At 38.2% G+C, this 21,059-nt stretch overlaps 1 protein-coding gene across 3 annotated transcripts in view; it reads right to left on the reverse strand.

Moving 5' to 3' along the window:
* The window catches only part of SMC4 (structural maintenance of chromosomes 4), a 36,533-nt gene extending 16,311 nt beyond the window's left edge, over window positions 1-20,222 (reverse strand). The window contains exons 1-6 of one of the 3 annotated variants that reach the window (XM_069865121.1): window positions 20,082-20,222; window positions 16,678-16,873; window positions 15,375-15,553; window positions 14,583-14,774; window positions 12,666-12,842; window positions 371-535 (exon numbers count right to left, since the gene is read on the reverse strand). In XM_069865121.1, the coding sequence (XP_069721222.1) occupies window positions 371-535; window positions 12,666-12,842; window positions 14,583-14,774; window positions 15,375-15,553; window positions 16,678-16,834 (870 nt within the window). In that variant the 5' untranslated portion in view covers window positions 16,835-16,873; window positions 20,082-20,222. Of the gene's footprint in view, window positions 1-370; window positions 536-12,665; window positions 12,843-14,582; window positions 14,775-15,374; window positions 15,554-16,677; window positions 16,874-17,477; window positions 17,730-20,081 lie in introns of those variants that run through there. The other 2 variants (XM_069865122.1, XM_069865120.1) reach the window with 2 other exon arrangements.
* Between the last annotated feature and the right edge of the window lie 837 nt (window positions 20,223-21,059).

The raw sequence follows: 21,059 nt of genomic DNA on the forward strand, positions 1-21,059 counted from the left end.
GTATCTGGATGCATTCAGATAATGATAACCCATTTTTTTAATTCAGTCAAAGGAGCATTTAATATATGCAGATATGATCAGTGTTCAGCAGCTAAAATTCTATACTCCAGCTCAAGCATTCAAACCTTTGCAAATTGAAAGCCAACAGCATTATTACTGTTTAAAAAGACTAACTGATGTTGATCACCCATTTCTTTTGTAACTGAAACAGCAGATGCAATCAAGAACCCAATTTCTCTGTAATTCTGCTCTTGCAGAGTAACAAATTTTAACCAAACCTCAATATTAATTTTTTTCTAAAGCATCCAATGAGAAACATTGCCAGTTTGTATTTTTTATTTAGAATTCAAACAAAACTTCTGAGACTCACCTTTTCTCCCCTCTGTTCATTTAAAATCTCTACCCTGCGACACAGAGTTTGGATAGGATCTTTTAGTCGTGCAGATCCTATTAAGTCTTCTAAGTATTCAAGCATGCCTTCATCATGTTCAGTCTGGCCTTTTGGTTTCATCATTGCGATTTGTTCAACTTCCCCCTTGGAAAAGAAAAGTTTGATGTTTTCTTTTCTTAATGTGTTTTATTTTCTAGAGGGAAGAGTCAGTGTTCTGAAAAAACACAAATTTCTTCGGAATGCAGCTATGTAGCCATATTCTAGCACTATAAAAAAACCAATAAAATAATGCAGTAATCAAGACTGACTATTCAGAATAGTGATACATTTGGGAAAAAGAGGATAAAAATGAATAGAAATTTCCTCCAAGGAACGCATGGTGGTGATGTGCATGAAAAACAGCATCTCTTCAGAAGCCAACATTCAGGTCTAAATAGTGCTTCATTTCTCTAAAGATTCAAAATGTATTTCCTCAACCTGAAAAAATAAGAGAATAAAGCATGCCCCCTAGGTCATGTAGCATCCAATAATATTAAGATAGCTTAATTGGGATTGAAGTCCTTGAAGAGGTCTATTTAGAAAACAGAAGGTCCATAAAATTATGTCTGATGAATGAACTGGACTTGTAATTCATACAGCTGAGACTTCCTTGTTGGAAAAAAAAAACCCAAACATTCCTTAACCATTAGGCTTCATTCATTAAATTTTTCTTTAGGTACAGCATCAACTTTAAAATTCTTAAGCTGAATAGTAACAATTAATGTTTTTAAGGTAATAATTAGGAATGATTAACCGAGGACTTTATTTTACTGATCCTATCATTAGCCAACAAAAAGCCCACTACAGTTGGGACAGAGTAGCACAAAATCTTTCCAAATACAGGTCATATTTTATAAATTACAGAGGCACATATCAGCAAATGAAAACATGAAAATGAATAAACACATATTAAAATGGTATCAGGAGGAAGAATAGATTTGATAGATGCTGCAAAAATAGAGAAAACTGAGTAACAATTATTCACCTTTCAAAAAGCCAGATAGTTAGGTACATTGCAAGTGACAATTTATTTGTAAAACAAAGAACCAGTAATGCAGAGCACGAGGACTGGCCTCTCTGACTGATTCTGAAATGCATGAAGGGCAGGATTTCTAGGCAAGCATTGTAAATCAGACCTGTAGCCAGCTGTGGAAGTTGAGGATAAGGTACTTCTGAACCTTAGCTAGGGAAGTTGTTAGAATGTTTTGCTGAACTCATTTCATCCTAGTACTCGGTATACAATGACACCTAGCGGCCCTGTGTTTTTCTTTCAATTCAATTTTCTTTCAATAAAAGTTCTGCAAATTTTGCCAAATAGGAACTAGTATTTATTAAGATAAGTCTTTCTGGCACATAATTCCTTTGTTAGAGTAAAACACAGAGGCAGAGGGTTTTTTTAAATTTAAAAATCTAGAAGTTTAATGCCTCTAAGCTTTTACTTGATAATTGCTGTTCCTAAAAAGGGTCCGCAGGTTTGACAAGAAAAAAAAAAAACACAGGAAAACCCAACACTAATTTTTATTTCTTAGGCATGTCAAAAAGCCAAACAATTAGCTTACCAATAATTGCAGTTGTTTTGTATACAATTCCAGTTACACATGCAAGTCTGATTTCTTTACAAAAAGCCACCTGAGACACTGGTTATGGGTAAGAAACTGTAACTTAAATTTCCCTGGAATGGCCACAAGTCTCTACTTTATTTCTTCTTGCATTAAAGCCTCTCCTCTGTTTACATCCAAGAAAAAACAAAATCACAGAAAACATACTTAATTCAGGAGCCAAGCATCAAGTCTAATAATTTTAATACGTTTATATACAAAAAAGTATGTGTCTATTACTGACAGCAACCATACATATTTACACATATATTTTTGTAGATGTATAGCCCTCACGTTAGGTGCTGCTGTAAACCACAAAACTCCTCCAGATTTAACACAAGTGCAGAAATTCTGGACAATCAATGTTTTTAGATGATCCAAGTATAATTAACATTCTTTAAATCACAGCCATCTCATAGAGATGATAATGCAGTTGTGAGAGTTCTCCATGGTTCACTAATGTAGTGGAATGTAACTATATTATGTTTAATGAAGTAGTAAAACTAATGAAATTTAATCCCATTGTATCCAATTTCATAATCTCATCAGTTAGAAATCAAGGGTTTGGTTGTCTACATGATAAATAAATACATCACCATATCACCAGAAATCACTGCTGACTTCAGTATTACTGCTTTCAGTTCCAGACTTAAATTTAATTCATACATGCATCCAATTACATTTTGATAACCTGAAGTGAACCGTGTACTGTTGAGAAGACAATGCATGTGAATGGCACTTGCAAGGTTGACTTATTGCCAGTTCCTCTACCACAGACAAGCAATTTTAGAAATACATATTCTTCATCTGATGTGAAGAGATGTAGATGGACTACCTACTTAAACTCTTGGATTCTTATGAAGAGCAAAAATGCAAACATTTAGAATATAGAAATAATTTAATAATAAGACTGTTAAGCATTATTTGATAATATAACTTGGAAAACAATATAAATATGAAATCTGTATAGTTCACCTTTATAGTTAAAAAACTAAAAGGTTTCCAGACACTTTAATTAATAAAGGAGACTGAAAAAGCTGTACTTGCTTTTCTTGCAAGTAGTCATGTCAATGATTAACAAGGGAAAAAAACATTTTACAACTCTGTATTCTGTTAAGACTTGATAGTCAGTTTAAGTATTTCCTAACTTTTAAGTGTACTTATTACTTGACGCGTTATTTGAATTATGCAAAACAAAACCAAATGCAAAAACCCCCAACTTTGCTCATTTATCTAGTAAAAAAATCTTTTGAGAGACGGACAGCATTTCTGAAAGTGAAACTAAGGCGGCAGCAGGCAGACATTTGTAGAACGGAACAAAACATGCTTGGGCATGCTTAACATAGTTGTCACACCTAAATTTAAAAAGACTCAGAACAGACCACCAGGAACTCTTTAATTATTTGCCTGTTAACTTCCTCTAGCTCACAGGCATGAAATCATACCAGGAGAAGAATCAATGTGTGTGGAAAAAAAAAAATAAATCCTCTATTTACTCAAGAAGACAAACAAAATGGATGTCAACACCAAGACACTGGAGACGCAGAGAGACAGCTCACAAAAAAAACAAAACACCCACAGATGTTAAGTAATCACTGCATGAAAAAGCATCCATTGAGTATTTTGGAAGTGCTCTAAACACAATGAAAGAGCCCTAAATGCAATTATTAACACAACTGTATCTTCTGCATTGCGTGTGAAGTCTTCTACATCACTGACATCATCACTGGGATGCCAGTACATCGCTAGGAATGGAGGTAAGTCAGTTCAAGCACCTAAATCACAGCTGCTACAGAATGCCTCAGTGTCCTTACCAGGACACAATTATTGGTATGTTCTAAGGAAGAACACAAGTTTATCTGTGGAGAAATTTCTAAGCAATAATGTTAACTGACAGCTGTGACAAATCATGAGAAACCTTGCTTGGCAGCAGGTTAAAAAGTTACAAAAAAGGGGCAAGATCCATTCTCATTTGAAAGCCACTTCCTCCAGCGAAAAATACCAGGAATAACTTCAAGGAACTTGGAAGCTGGAGATTCCGCTTTTCTTTGCACAGCCGAACTCTTGAGGAAGTGAATTTCAGTACCATGTTTAAGATACTTTCTAAACTTAAATTTTGCATAAGAAAAGAGCAAAAGCTTTAGAGTTAACTGTAAAGTCCTTGAAAAACCAGGGTAAGAATTGCTCACAATAAAATTAACCTTTTGAAACCAACGACTCAGTTGAGGACTACAAGGTCAGCATAAGCACAGGATGAAGCATCAGCACAAAATGCACCAGCAAGGTGTGCTTGGACTTGCATCTGCTATGTTCAAGCTCCATGAAGATGACTGATGAATCAACAGAAGCAGCGACACCATCAGCACCATGATACAAGGCTGCTGAGAAAAGGGTCTGTTCTGAGTTCTGTTCATTTCAATGGAAGTTATACTTGCATCCTCGAAAGCTTTCAGGAACTGTGTACATTTAACCTAAGGCATCTATCACGGAGAAAATTGCTCAATTCTCAGTATCTACATGGCATGCACACTCTTCTGCATTTGTGTTAGACTGAAATTCTCATTAGGACTAGTACATCTTTAAGGCAATTTACTTAAATATCCACACTCCATTGCTGCATGTAACTTGCTAGAGCAAATTGGTGAAGGGCAAGGATTTCACTTCTCCTGTAACCCTCAAAAAGTGGGACAATAAATGCCTAAACTCTTTTACCTAATTTCTTAGAGTTACTCCTATTTTCTCTAAAATTATACATTCACTTCTTAAAACAGCTGATCCTCTGAGAACAGAAAGCTTTTAATCTGAGTTTATCCAACGTTTTCAGGCACAGGATTTGAATTTTAAACAAGGTTATCAAACTGCTTGAGCAATTTATGCTGCCTTTCTACAACTCTTATCACTAGTCTTAAAACGGGACACTACATTTCACTTCTGCAGGTAACTCCTGTCCATTGCTCTTCGACACCAGTCAAATTCAAGGGTGGAATAATGCAACATCTGAGTAAAACATCTAAGTGAAATGAAATTTATATTCAGTTTTGCTCATGAGGAATCATTTTAAGGAAAATGCTGCCTACAAGAGACAATACTACATTGGGAAAATCCTGTGTTTATCAGCCCTGCGTGGCTGATGAACTTAGTGAGGTTCCACCTTAGAGGGCAGGACAACCTATTTGTCATAGTTTCCCACTTCAACTGTTGCAAGCAGAACACAAGAAAACTTCCGAACCCTTTGCAGAACCTTCCAACGTAGTTGATCAAGTGGATCCAGGCTTAAAAATCACACATTTGTCTATACTGGTAAATTAGACAAACCCTTTATGCAAGCTTTTCTTTTTGTTTACATTTTCTCCACCTTTGAGGTGCTGGGCAGGAGGAAAGCCTTCTTTCTTCAAGTTGTTCAAAGGTAGCCAATTACAAACAGGGAGCATCACCTGTAATATCCTGGATATTTTCCATTCGTAAGAGCTTTTCTGACATTTCAACATTCGGATTCCTCCCTCATACCTCAATGTCAAATTTACTTGGCTGTGGTTCTGCATCAATACACAGTATCTCCATTGCAGAATTCTTTTGTTACCAGCATTTGGAGTAATTGAAAAGAAAATAAGCCCAGCTACTACAATCTGCCCAATTTCTAATTCCTGCCTGTTAACAGAAGTGTTAAAGAATATTTGTAGAGAAAGATGTTGGCTGGGGTTATAGTCAGAGCAGATAATTCCCTTTGAGTTAAATTAAGCTATCACAAAATTTTAGATATGATGACTGTGGCTATAATTTTTGGTATTTTTAAGGCAATCGCAGCTTTTTCTAAAATTCAGAACACTATCTGACTAGTTGCAGTGTAACAGTAACATACTTCTGTTAACACACTAGCTTTTAAGGCTTTTATACACCCATAAAATGAAGTTTCGTTAATGGGTCCAAAATCTGAGTGACAGATGAGTACCAGCAGGCTATACTGTAATCCTGAGCACAGCCCATTACAATAATCGTGTAATTTCTTAATACTCTCAATATGTATATTTTATTTGTTTACCAAATTAACTGATTAAGTGAATTACAGTTTACAAATTCACAGTAGCCCACAATTCTCTTTCATATAAGTGATATGCAAATGTAGACAGTGCTCAGAACATCCTTTCATTTAACTTCGTCAAGCATCACAAGATCAATGGTGATATGCATGTATTAAAAAATGTTTATGCAAAGACATTTAACTTCAGATTAAAACAGGTGAAGCATGAATGTTTGATCCAAAAAAAGGGCTGAGTTATTAGGAAAACTCATCCCACATTGAACTTTGAAACAGTCAGGTTTTCTCTATATGCAACATGGGATCAACCTGCTTGTCCCTTAAGCACTGAACTGAAGCAAACAGTTGAGTTGCAGCCAGCATATCCAGAATGCTGAGGAAACAGTACTTGGCAGTTGTAACAGCCACCTCCAACTCAAATTTTTATTGAGGGTTACAGTAACCATAGGAAAAATCTGGGTTTTGTCCTACTAAAGAAAATCAGTCTTGATAAATCTAAACTATAACACAATTTCAATTCTTTTAACTTCTTAACATGGAAGACTGCACAGAACTGACCTGGCATAAGGCAAACTTGTCTTAATAAAATAATAGTAAAGTTTAGCATTTCTAATCTTATTTTCTAGAGCACAGCTGTATCTCAATTTCTTTCAAACGATGAAACATTTCTGCCAGAGCAAGGGGAATGAAGACGAGGCTTTGCAAGTATTTCACCAGCCAGCTACAGGAGTTGAAAATACAGTGCACACACTTTAGCATTACAAGCATAAGGAAGAGCATTGGCTTATACAGCCAGTAGAACGAAACCAGTGGCACTATGGATTTGCTTGAATGAGAAACCATATTAGAATATTTGGAATGTTTACTATAAATCTGGTTTTCTGTAGAGATTTAAAAGACAGAAAAGACAAGACTAATTTTGGGAAATTCCACATTTATTTTTCCCTTCCTTGGTCTTCTATTCTAACCCACTCCCGAATATCAACATTAGAACTAGCACTAATGCTAAATTACTACTAATATGGCTCAGACTTTTTTTGATGCAGCTCCAATTCTATGTGTTTAATAGAAATTGTAACTGCTGCAAAAGTCAATTGGGAGTAAAATTAGAGGAAAAGTAGCAATGATTACCAACATCTCACATCATTTGATAAGTGCTAGCTCAGAAATCGTATAATTCTCAGTTTCTGCATCTGACATGAGCTGCCTCCCAGAATTATTTTTCCTGGCTACTTTGTGCAACCAGTTTCTTGGTAATATACAGGCACCCAAACTGCCTTTTTTATCTTATATAAGCCAGTAGGCAGTAACATGAGACAAGACTTTCCATTTCCCTGTTCACTACTTGCACGGTTTTCAGCACCTCTCACATTTTTTTATATTGGATAAGCACAACAACACTCATACTTTACTTTTTTTCTGATTTACCAAAATCCTAAGTCTCACTTTTTAAGCAGGACTACAGTAAGAAGTAGCAAAAATAAGTGCTAAATTTATGAATCTTCATTTTTCCATAGCAGTAATTTCAATTTGACTTTCTTTGACAGCATGCCCATACTCCCCTCTTCATGTAAAGTTTTGACTATGAATTCTAATTCTACATACATACAGCCTTGGAAGCTACATGCATAAATACCCAGTATTCTTGTAACCTTGTTCCTCTGCTGTTGTTGTAAGCCACAATAGTTGTTTGGGGTTTTTTTCCAATTCCACGTTATTACTTAATACCTGCAATTATATCTCATTCTACCCTTCAATTTTACCAGATGGCAAACATACAAGGAGAGGAAAAAGTATCAAATACTCAGCTTCACACTCTGCCTTCCAAGTGTTATAAGCTAGGCTGGAAATCAAGGAAGTCAAGTAATTAATAAATGCACATACACAAACCTACACAGCCACTACACAGTCCAAAGATGAGAAAAAACTTAGAATTAGCCTGTTCTACAACACTGAGTTGTTTGCACAAAACTACTATTCTGTATTCTGGAAATAATTTAAAAGTAGCCTTTGTCAAGCTGTTTGCACATCTGTCTAATTTTAGAAGCTTTCTTAACTACATTCTTGCATTTAACACAAGAATACAAATTGAGTGCAAATCGAGAGGCACTTCAGAATCTAAAGTCAGTTATTGTCAAACTCAACCCACTATAACTTAAAATTAGTGGTACATTCTGAACTATTTAATTGATCATTTGCAATTTCACACTGTCCCTAGAAAAGTGCTTTTCTTTACTTTCCAAATTTCGTATTTTCCTGAACAAAGCTCAATAAATATTGGTTACAATGTTTTGTTGCAATTTGCAAAATAAAAGTCATACAAATTGCCAGCATAAGTTCTCTGATAATGTAATAAGATTCAATTTGAAAGTGTATATAGACAGATTAGCACATTTTCTCCTGCGCTGTACTCACTTCAGCATAAAGAGCAATATTTAAATAGCCAGTGAAATCAATTCTGTACTCTATGAATCAGTGTGAGGCTTCTATTTTTACATAATATTTTATTCAAGGAATTTGATTTTACTTAATTATATTACCATGCTTGCTTTAGTTCTTCCTACCACTACAGCTCAGCTGTCCTTGACCTTTCTAGAACAAACCGCTCTTCACCACCAATGCTGGCAGCAGAGACCTCCATTTATAATCCCAGTAGAGCTTTTCGGCTTGTACTCCACTCAGTGCTTTAGCTCAAATGTTGGTGTGCCTCATTAGGAAAGCAGACCTCAACAATTGGGAACTTCTGGCTTATCTCAAAGTGAGAAGAAAACCTGCTCTCCCTCATTTCCTCTCCAATACACTGAAAGAGCGACTCCTACATTATTTTCACTAAGCAGCAGGTGAAAATCTTGACTAGACTTCCTTTCTGGCAACGCAGTCTTGCCATAGGATAAGACTTAGAACATTACAAAATGCCATTCCAATTAGTTGTAAAAATACATAAGTATAAAATCACTACTTTTTTTATACTTGCTTCAGATCACGTGACAAGAAGTCTATCAAATACATTTAAGTGAATACTACTGTAATTAGTACAAAATTTACTTAAAACAATTTCAATTTGCTTCAAAGACAGTAGCTACTCTAAAGCAGATGGAAACCAACTCGCAGAGGTCTGCTTTCATGATACAGCCTTTTAGTACAACAGTAACTCCAAGTTTTGTGCCATTTGCAACCATTTTTACAATATTCATTTGCAAAGATGCTGAATGGCAGTTACCTGTGAAATTCTACTTCCCTTTTAAAAAGTTTAGATCAGCTATGCTTCTCTTACCTTGAAAGATTACAAAAGCCCATTTCAGCAGGCGTTCATGGTTGCTCTCCACAGCCAGTCTGCTTTGCTCCCAAGACATGCATACACAGTGATGCCCAGAACGGACATTCCTTTAAGTACTCCCCATTTATTCAATAATCCCTTAGAGGCAAACTAGACAGGAAAAAGATGCTGCGATTTTTTCTGGCCCCAAGGTTAACCTGTTCAGAGGAGTCACTATTGAGCAACAGCAAACATACCTACCTTTCAAGTTTTACCCACCCTGGTCAGAGCGCAGAACCCCACAGGTTTTCTGTATAAATACACTAATGTCCCAAGTCTTTCAAGAAAAGCTAAGTAATTTTATTTGGTGTCCCTTACAGATATACAAGTTACTGAAGCTGGGGGATTAGGTGTGGAAGACTGAAAAATATCAGCAAGATGCTAGATTTCACCACAGTATTTTACCACTTTATTTTTTATTTTTAAGTTACAAGATGCAATTTTTTTCCTGTTGCAGTTTCAGGCTGTGGCAAGCTCATTAAAAACATACTGAACAGTTGTCTATTCCTAGAGCACTAAAAACATACAGCAATTTATTAAAAACAAAATAGTAGTGTTAGAACTTAGGATGACAAAAATGACAAACTCCTCCTGCTAAGTGGAGGATACCCCATTTTAACCAAAACCATTTTTAAACAAGATTCTTTTCATATAGCTAGTTCAGGCCCAGAATTTGTAATATTTATAGAACTACTCAATTAGTCTTACATATTCTGTTTTTCCACAGGTGTTTTTTGGTAATGTTACTTACAGAAGTCACCAGTAGTTTGATTTTAATATTTTCAGGGTGGCATCAGCAGAAATAGCTACCCGCACACTGCCCTATCCAACTTCTACAACATTCTGTCTGGCCTAAGCTTTCAAATTTTATCCTAAATGGCACCAAAATCCACAACGTCAGAAGCAGACTGCAAAACCGGGCAGCAAAGTGGGGAGAAGCAGCTTAAAAAAGAAGGCAGCCTCCTAAAAAGAAAGTGTTTTCCACTAAGCAATACCAGATATGCTAGCAAGATATAATCAAGTACCTAAAGGTTTTGTTACTACATGTAGGACATGTTGACTTACAACTTTGTCTTTACTACTAACCAGGGAATGTTCTGTCACACACCAAAACCAGCATTCGATGCTCATTAATTAACATTTTGCTAAAAATATATTACAAGGGAAATATTTTAATTACACCCTCCTGACAGTCAAAATTAGAGACCTATAACTTAAAACAATAAATTATTCTGACTTGATACCAGGTTAAACTTAGTTTAGCTATAACAAGAGAAGAGAAAATCTAAATAAACCTGTTACTTATCCCTCCAATTTTAAATAACTTTATTTGAAAAGCATTAGGGGAAAAAGGCAATCCCTTGTGATAGCTGTTCACAGCCTCAGCCTTCTGATAAGGCCTCATTTACTTCTAACTATCATTTTTGGTATTTGGGTTTTGAAGTTCTGTTGTCACTGTGTGGAAAATATTGCTGCACTTCCCACCTGGAAAGTACTCAACTTCAAATCGCCACATCAGTAGATTTCACTTTAAAAAAGGCACAAAACCTTACATGCAAAGAGAAAGGACTTTGCCTCTCTTAGAAAGACTAAAGAAAGAGAGAAAACTACTAAAGTTTCCTCTGTCATTCATGATAATACACTATCCACAAACTAGTGAGATGGAAAAAATAACGGTGGGAACCATTGCTTTATGCCTTAATATAGGTTATGCCTCCTCATTATTTCACTCTGTACAGGTGAAAAGCATGAAACTCAGACCTTTTAGGAGAAGGTTAGTTCTCCTCATTAATTGTTTTCCAGGAAGTCATCAATGGGTGAACAAATCACATTTAGGGGTTAGAAATAAATAAAATAAATTTTTAAAATTTGGCAATGCTCCCTCCCAAATGTTCCCTTCCCCTCCTCTCAGCGGTAAAAGGGTGTGCTCTCTACTTTAGATATCGCTGCACCGTTTCTACCTGGCTTAAAATGTTTGACTCTGCATCCTTTCCCTTTTGGAAATTTTGCTAAAATGATACTTCAGAACAACTGTATAGAAAAAAAATAAGTGTGTTTACTACAGTTGTTTTGCTGGAGGTACTTTCCACTCCACCTTGACACAGAAAATGCAGGAATAAAGAGCTGGAGGGAATAATTAATTAGCATGGAGACTTCAAAACAGATATATCCTCTTTTTGTGGGTGTAGCTGTAAAAAAGGACTGCACAAAAAGGCTTGAGGAAGTGAAGCAAGCACAGCGACCTATCTAGACTTTTTTTTTAGAGGGGAACTGGAAGCTCCTTTGACATAAACAGGCCTAAAATAAACCCTACTGAAAATTTTCAAGACCATGGGAAGCTCCCAGTGTTCATTAATTTCCTAGACCATGATTCTTCAGACTAGATTTGGGACCTCTCACTAACAGCAGCGAAATAATTACAGATAATAGCAGATACAGTTATTCCATTGAGTTAATATTAAATATTTCCATCAAGTATTTTAACTCAATTTATATTTTAAGTAATCACTTGGCACATAGCAGAATTCTCTGCTATTATTTAAAAAAATAGCAAAAATAGCATGGTCCTCTTCAGTCTGTTTCAAACAGCAAACAGGTGCCAAGAAGCCTTATAATTCTGAGGTAAAAATGTGAATATAAATGATATTATACTGACAAATTCTTAATAATTTTTACTGTATGAGATGTAAACTAAATTTTTAAAAAATTACTTCAAGCTATGAGCCTGCCATTCTTTTAGTCTTCTACAATTGCTAAACAAGTGTAAACAAAAATTACATTTTTTGTGTTTTTTCTTGCACTTAATTGTTATGCACACTTGATTTTTATATACATACTTCTCCAGTAAAACCATGTCTACATATGATAACAGTACAATCATTCAGATTTAATATAGATGCACTTTTAGATAAAGCATAAACAAGTTGCTGAATCTCTGCTACGCTTAAGCAGCACAATAATATTGGGGTTTAAGGTTTATTTTACTACACCAATATTTACGTGCTGCTAGGGCGGAACAAGTATGACAATTCTTCTATTCATCCACATGTCAGGAACAATTTTTTTAATAGAAAAAATATTAGTAGCTTCAACTGTTTCTCTTCCTTAAATTTCTAAAGCAGCAAATAATGATTCGCATCTTTATTACAGCATGAAAACCATGATGTGCTGCTAGAGTACTTTAAGGCCTCAAATACAAGACTTACAACCTGGACAGGATTTTTTTTTTTCATAACTAACTGGAAATACAGCTTTACTGAAAATTGGTTTTATTCATATACCAACCTGTAAAATTAAGAACCTGTTATGGTCCAGATCAATTCCATGGCTTCGAAGAAGAACACCAACATCTTTGAAGGTCTTTTTTTTTCCATCGATGTGGTAGACAGAAGAATTATCTCTATAAGCAGTTCTGGATACACAAAAATTGCTGTTAGGAATGACTTCGTAATCATCTCCTTCCTGTTTTGAGGAAAAACAAAGACAGAAAAACAATTACTATATCACAGGTTTACCTCATTTCATAATTAAGCACAGAAGTTTTATTATGTTCAGGTTTTAGTTCAACCGCACTCAGGAGTCCAGAAGAAGTGGGAACTGCATATCTCAAAAAAGAGGAAAAAAACTAAAACAAAACTTGATAACCGGACAAAAAATACTCCAAATCATTTAAACAGAATAGCCTTCATATTCTTTTTGTCCCACCTCTAATACAAGCTATTGCTTTGAAAATACTTAATTTATTCTCTGTACCACTGCTTCAAATCACAAAGGAAAAGGCCTATTTCAAATTTAAAGTGGCTGTGCTATTCCACCCTTTAAATTCCAGATTAGGAAGTCCTGAATGACTTAAATACTGTTTGCATTTATACTCCCTTTTTTATAGTTCTAGGAAAAGCAGTTACTTTTGGCTGAGTAGTTCTAAAGAGAAACTGTAGAAGATAAAAATGCAAAACATTAAAGATGTGACAAAAATTACATCATCAGCTTCAAAAGATATCTTAGACTTACCTAAAAAGCAGCAACTAAAATAAAGCTGGTACTACACTTTAAAAAAAGTTAAAATTGATGCATGCCTCTTCTAAAGACTTAAACTGGCCTCCCACTTTCCCACATTAACCTCAAAAGTATTGATATCTAGCATATGCAGAAGTTTTTTACATTATAAAATCAGCTTCTAAACGTTAACACTAGGTCTAGTGAAAAAAAAAAAGAACAAATTTAATAATTTTTTTAATGTGGTTATTAATAATACAAACAAAAGATATGTGTGTATGTATATTAAGTCAAAGTAAAAATTACCTAGCTTTTAGAGTAGTTCCTCCAAAGGTGGATAAATTGCTACTTTATTAATACAGTTTTTGAAAGTTCAATGTACACTTCCCACTATTTTGACTGACCCCAAAACTCAACACTTGATAATTCAGCTAGAATGTGTCCACAAAAATTTAAATAAAGTAATAAAAATAAATTCCTTACAATTCCACTGTAACTGCAATAAATCAACAAAGGAATCCAGAAGTTTTTATCAGCACATGAAGTGGCAAAGCAAAATAAATATTTTTTTAAAATTTGTCTACATCTTCTTTATCATTCAAAGAAAATATCAGGTTCAAAAATATTTAGTGGTAGGATGTGAGGTCCCCAATTTTTGATGAAAAAACTGTTTTAAAATTGCAGGCATGTTTACAGTATATAAAGTGTAAATAAGAAAGTTTCAGGTTCATTATATATTTTTCTAAATTTTGTTAGCCTAAAATAGTTTAATTAGTTTGAAAAAATCTCGTTAAATAAATTTTATTTATTAAAATATATGCTTATATTATAAATTTAAGAATACATAACATGTCCAAACAGACTTACAAATTGTAGGGTTCTTATTAATTTCAGAAATAAAAACGATTTCTCTAAAATTATTAAATATTTCTAAATATTTCTAAATATTTTAAAAGTGGACATGCACCAAATATTAGTCTTGCAGAAAACAAAAAAAGAATCTCTACTAATATTTTAAGAGCTGCACTACTCAGAGGGATTTTTTTTTTAAGCTAATTAACTTTGAATTGATGTTTTACACCCCAAAAGTAAACTGCTCATGCTATGAAGTTTCCTCCAGCTCAAATTAAAATAACCAAATACTAAAAGTTTTCAAATACTTAAAGAAAAAAAATATCCCTACTGTTCTGGATACAACATACATACCTTGTCAATGATCTTTTGGAAGTGGACTTCCACAGTACAGCTCTGGATGTCCGTGTGTTCGTCAGAACTATGGATCAGCACAGAGAGCTTTTTGGATCTGATTTTTTGTGCTCGATACCCAAACACAAAAAGCATTGAATCAATGACATTGGATTTCCCACTGCCATTTGGCCCGATAATACATGAAAAACGCTGCATAATAGAGAGAAAAAAAAGGTATATTCAAAGGGAAATAGATCCTGGCCAGTGTACATCAGCCATTTCATTTGTGAACAGTTTAAAACACAATTGTTTCGAGTGCTTGAAACTGCAGACTATTTGATAGTCTAATTTCTACTGCCAAAGGTAAAGCAGTAAAACTTATAAGAAAAAAACCACCAACTCAGCTTTCTAAATTTTAACTTGTTAACTCAAAACGATACTGCATTCAGCAAGCATGTTCACAAGGAAAGTTTCATGATTAGCCACGTAAGTCTCTTGTGGGCACTAAAAAATATTCTCATTCTACAAACACACCCTTAAAAGTTCTCCAGTAAATGAAATAAAGAGAAAAGAGTGCTTTTTAAGGTTTACTGATAAATTAGAATTTTACAGTATCAGAAAGTTGCACTTAACTGTTTTTTCTACTGTCCAATAATGCAAATTTAGAATCTCACTATATAAGTAACTATAAAACTTAAAATATTTTTCAGTTATTTTGAGGTAAGCTTACATGAAAATACAGGAAGGAATACTAACAAACAGCGAAGCCTTACCTTCCTTTTAAAAATGCTTAAGGTAAAAGAAAGATACCTTATGAAAAGGTCCCAAGGTTTGCTCCCCTGCATAGGATTTGAAGTTCTGGTTTACAATATGAGTTATCATGAGACGAGGAGCACCAGCTTCATTGGTCATTGCTGGAGGTGGGGGAGGAGAGATGCTGCCCAAAATCTCTTCTAAACTTCGATTATCAAGCACCTCATTTGAGTCTGCTAAAAACCACCCAAAATAAACAGAAAGAAAAAGACTATAAGCTCTCAACAACCAGGCACCTCTTAGAATGTTCCACTGGACAAGCAAACATCATTTCTATATGAACCAAACCTATACATTTGCCTGTAATTATCAAAATAAGCTAAGTGGAATTAAAAATTCTTCGTTCCACAAACTGAATCTTGAAAGAGAGATACTAAAGATGTCCAATCTATTCACTAGTGGGGCTTGTTCTTTTATTATGTAATTCTTATTCTAACACACTTTAATAGGCACTCTGCAATTACAATAGCTACAACCGTCACAATAAGCCTACAAATCTGAAACAGGCAAAGTCTTTCTAATTAATAAGTGCAAAGCCACATTTCAAGCGTGCTCACAAGACACTCTGCAAGATTTGGGGATCGCTGCACAATGCTCTGAAAGCTGTAATGACAGCACAACTACTCTGCAAAGACAGGAAGTTTGTTACGAAAACAAACTGCCCCCCTGGATATCAGCTAATTGTGAGCACAGCAGCTTTTCAACAGTCACCAGCAACTTTTTCTTCAACTAGACAGTAGCTTTTGCCACCAATTTCAAGATGTTAATCCATTTGTCAAATACCTTGCCTTAATAACTGCATGTCTGGCTACCTAAAGAGACAACACACTCTTGTTTTTCCAGACCTTTTCAGTGAAAACTCAAGAAACTCAAGAAACAAACACTGCTTCATGAAAAAGAAAGTTAAATCATTTTAAGAGTTAAGTAAATTAACTTGACATTTATTCCATTCCAAGAAATCCCATACCATTAGGTGCATACAAATTTGGAAAATCTTGCTGTTGTACCACAATCTTAAATACAATATTACAGATCAGGAATATAAAATAGGTTTTATTAGGAGAAAGTCTACAAATTGCTTGTACTAAATCACTGGTCCAAACACTTAACTCTTTGCAATCCCTCTTTATCATTTTAAAAGCATTTTAAACTTGACAGGAGTGAAGGCTTTCAAAAATTCCTGTCTAGAAGAGAAAAGAGCAAGTCCTATCTGGAACAGTTGGTAAATTCAGCCAAACCTTGCTTCTAAACTGGCACAATCATCAAGTTTACACACCAGATCAACAATACACCGACCTACCTTCTGGAGACACTTCACCAAGCTGCTTGTTGCCTTCATTTTCCACTTCCATGTCACTGGTGGACTCCTCTAAGGGCTTTCTGCCTTTCCGTTGGGCTGCTGTAGAGGCTTTGGTGCTCTTACTTGGCATGAGCTCTGCTGGCTGTTTCCCTTCCATTCCAAGCAATCAAACTACTGAAGGGCTCTATCTCCTTTGCTAGCACAAACAAGAAAACCCCGTGATCTAAGCATCGAACTACAGTCCCCTAAGGAATATACCTACATGTTTGCCCAGATGTTTGACTAATTTAGAAACTAAAGACTAGAGCTATTTTGAAGACAAAAATCCAAATTTGAAACAAAATATAAATCTTAGCCTCCTAATGATATATTTTAAGATTCATCACACCCCACCCCACCCTCCGAAAACAACAAGCCGACCCTAATCAGTAGAACTGCATGAGTACCTTCCGAAAACTCCTACAGCCATGTTCAATGCTGTTACTATGCTCAGAGAAAGCAACCGTGATGCTGGGGGCAAAAGAGTTAAAGACACATTCACAATAACAAGCAGAGCAGCTTGAGTCTATACTCCTCAAGAAACACGCTTCACATATACATTTAAGACCTGAAACATATTTTACTTTCAACCATCCGTGCTGATTATGCATTTTATACAGACAGATAAACAAAAAGACCTGTGTAATTATAGCAAAGACTTGACTCTTAAACAGTTTAAATCAACACACTCATTTGGCTAAATACAACACAATCACTACTGCCAGCATTCAACATATAACAGAGAAAGCAAAACAAAATACCTTTATCTAGTTGCGATGTTGAAGTTAACTGATCAAGAACGAAACATTACAAAAGTTCATCAGCTGGCACTTAAGCACAGCTCCCAAAGAGTATAAATAGAAAGCAACCAAGAAGACAGACGACAGCAGGAGCAAAACTCTCTCCAAAGAGTCTAAATTGCAGCAAGTGGTGAAGTTAGCTCACAGAAAAACAGACATGAGAAAGTTTACTTCTCACAAGATAAAAAACTGACGTGGTTCGAAAGTCATCTTACAATTGGTGCCAATCATTTGACGTTTTCAGACCTACCCCCAGCCCACACTCTCATGAGAGTCCTTCATTTGGGACAATGGGGGAGGGGGAAAATGAGAGAACGAACTCATTTTAAGGCAATTTGAGTCTATGCCCCTGTTCAGAAGCGTTCCGCAATGGCTGTCTCAGACAATTGCAGCCTCTCTAAGTACAAGATTTTTTTTTTTCCCCCTCTCCAAAACTGCTCCACTCCAAATGAATTGTGCAATATAGACCTATTTACCTTACCAACCCTTCCCCCGGACACTTCATCAGAACGAACAAGCACAACTACTTGACCTCAGCTTCTAAATCTCGAGAATCCAGCTGCCACACACTCTGTAGCAAATTTAACGACTTCGTGCCCAGCCCCTCCCGAGAGGCAGCTCCAAGGTGTTAAAAGCATCCCTCGACATCTCCTGCCAAGGGCCGCTTTTGTTATAGGGATAGCGAAAAACAGAGTCAAGGGACGGACAGAAGGTCTTCCTCGTTAACAGCCGGTTACATCTGATAGCAATAACCTATGCCAGTGAAAAATTGTTGGCCTTCCTTTAATCCATCCGTTAACCTACATAGTCCAAGTGCACCCTTGCCACGGTCTTTCGAAGTCGTCATGGAACTGCTCAGTATTTCACTCTCATAGTTCAAGCATGAAAAGCGCAGGCAGAGCTAGTAGGGAGGGTCCCGGCTTTGTAAGCAGATTAAAATCGGGCCCCTGTGCTACCGAACCGTATTTCTGCACTTGCCCGTCCCAGCTGGGTCTATGGCTCACGGTCCCCAGAGGTCCCGGAGGGCACAGCGGGAAACCTAAGGCTTTTTCCCGCAGGATGCAGGGAAGCCTCTCTCACGCGCTCTCCTCAAACGCCTCTGCCTGCACCAGCCAGGACGGACAGACCGGGCAGGACCCCTCGGGAAGGGCCCTAGCCGGGAGAGATCCTCAGAGGCAAGGGGGAAAAGGGAGAAAAAGACTTTCGGAGGGTAAAAACAGGGAGGAAGAGCCCCCTCGGAAGCAAGAGGGGAAAAACGAGGAGGAAGAGCCCCCTCGGAAGCGAGAGGGGAAAAACGAGGAGGAAGAGCCCCCTCGGAAGCGAGAGAAAAGGGTGAGGAAAAGTCTCTCAGGGGTGAAGAAAAGGAGAAGGAAAAGCCCCTTCGGAATGAAAGGAAATAAGGGGAAGGAAAAGCTCCCTCAGAAGCAAAAGGGGAAAAGAAGAGGAAGAGCCCCTCGGGAGTGAGGGGGGAAAAAAGAGTGAGGAAAACATCTTCACAGGTGAGGGAACAAGGGGGAGAAAAAGACCCTCAGAGCTGAGAGGAAAAAAGAAGAGGAAAAGCAACTCGGAGGCAAGGGGAAAAAAAAAAGTAAAAGCTCCTCGGGGCAAAAGGGGGAAAGGGAGGAGGAAAAGTCTCTCAGTGGGGAGGGAAAAGGGGGAAGAAAAGCCCTTTGGGGACTAGAGAGAAAATGGGGAGGAAAAACCCTTTGTGGGCTAGAGAGAAAAAGAGGGAGAAAAAACCCTTTGGGGGCTAGAGAGAAAAAGTGGGAGGAAAAGCCCCTCGGAGGTAAGAAGAAAAGGGGGAGGAAAAGCCCGATGGGAGGGAAAAAGGGAGAAAAAGCCCTTCGGGGGGGGGGGGTGGTGGTAAGAGGGAGGGAAAAGCCCCTCGGGGGCGAGTTGGTGGGGAAAGAGGAAGGGAAAAGCCCCTTGGGGACGAGGGAGGTGGGGGGAAAGAGGGAGGGGAAAAACCCTCAGGGGCGAGGGGAAGAGGGAGGAAAAAGCCCTTGGGGGCGGGGGGGGAAGAGAGAGGAAAAAAAACTTGGGGGGGAGGTGGGGGGAAGAGGGAGGAAAAAACACTCAGGGGGCGAAAGGGGGAAAGAGAGAGAATAAAACTCTCAGGGTTGAGAGAAAAAATAAGAGGAAAAGATCCTCGGGGCGAGAGAAGAAAAGAGAAGAGGAAAAGTCTCTCAGGGATGAGGGAGAAGAAGGAGTAAAAGCCCCTCAGGAGCGAGACGTAAAAAGTGAACAAGAGCCCCTCAGGACTAAAAGGGAAAAAGAGAGAGGAAAAACCCCTCAGGGCTGAGAAGGAAAAAGAAAAGGAAAAGCTCCTCCAAGTTGAGGGAACGAGAGTGAGAAACAGCCCCTGGGGGCGAGAGAAGAGAAAAGGCAGGCAGAGCCCCTCGAGGGCGAGGGAAAAAGTGGGGGAAAGCGGCGCGGGGCAGAGCCCGCCGCCTACCCCCTCAGGTCTGGCGCCGCGCCCCGAGGCCGCCCCGACCGCCCGTGCCCCAGCTACAGCCGCCGCCACCACCTCCCCTGCGTGGTCCCCCCATCCCGCCGGGCCGCTACCTTGCACCCCGGAGCGGCGTCCGGCGCCGGAGGAGGCGGCGGCTCCGTGCGGCGCGGCGGCTCGGCCACTTCCACACTCGAAAATGGCGCCCAAACGGCGAACTCGAACCGAAATTCGTTAGAAAAAGGCGCGGTGCACGCTGGGAAGGGCGGGGGGCGGCGCTCGCGCCGGTTTGAAAGCGGCGCAAAAAGCCCCGCGCGCCGCCATCTTGTTTTCCGTTGCGGGGGCCGCGGGCGGGTGGAAAACCGGGAATAAAGCCCTTCCCGACGCGAAAAATGATGTTTTGTAGTTTTTCATGAGGGAGAATAAGGAAGGGAGAGGTTTACGGAGGCCGCGCGTGGAAAGGGTTTGTGTTCGTTTTCGAAGTAGGTCAGTGGGCGGCGCTTGGTTGGAGTGGAGGGGGAAGCGGGAAGCGGGAATGTGACATGGAATTGAATAAAAATTGCTGGGTTTATAGGATTTTAAGGCGCTGTTGGATGTTAATTCATTAACGGGCGGTGTCACCTGGTGTGGGAGGGACCGTGAGGTGGCGGTGGGGCGAAGAGGAGGAGGAGGAAGAAGGAGGAGGAGAAGGAGGAGGAGGAGGATTCTCGCGCGAAGTCGCCATAGAGACGGGGCCGCTGCGCCCGCCGCTCCTGGGGCTGCGCGGGGATAAGGAGAGGGAACTGGGATCATCTCGGGAACCGGGAACGGCTCGGGAAGGGGACGCTCTCCCCGGCGCAGGTAAAGGTGGGGGGAGTGGGATAACGATGATGATAACGGTGAGGCTTGATGTAAGAAGTAGATTGCAAAAAGTAGAGTATTTTGATTTCAAGTAGACTAAAGTTTCATCTAAGTAATTGTATTCTTTAACAGTGCGATGTAATGTCCCTCTGAGAGTGTGTTTGCATTTATACAGTATTTTTCCAAGCGCTGTTCATTCTTTGGAGATCATAGAATTACTGGGTTGGGAAAGACCTCTTAGATCATTGAGTCCA

This window comes from Phaenicophaeus curvirostris, chromosome 10 (genome assembly GCF_032191515.1).
Source record: "Phaenicophaeus curvirostris isolate KB17595 chromosome 10, BPBGC_Pcur_1.0, whole genome shotgun sequence".
NCBI lineage: Eukaryota > Metazoa > Chordata > Aves > Cuculiformes > Cuculidae > Phaenicophaeus > Phaenicophaeus curvirostris.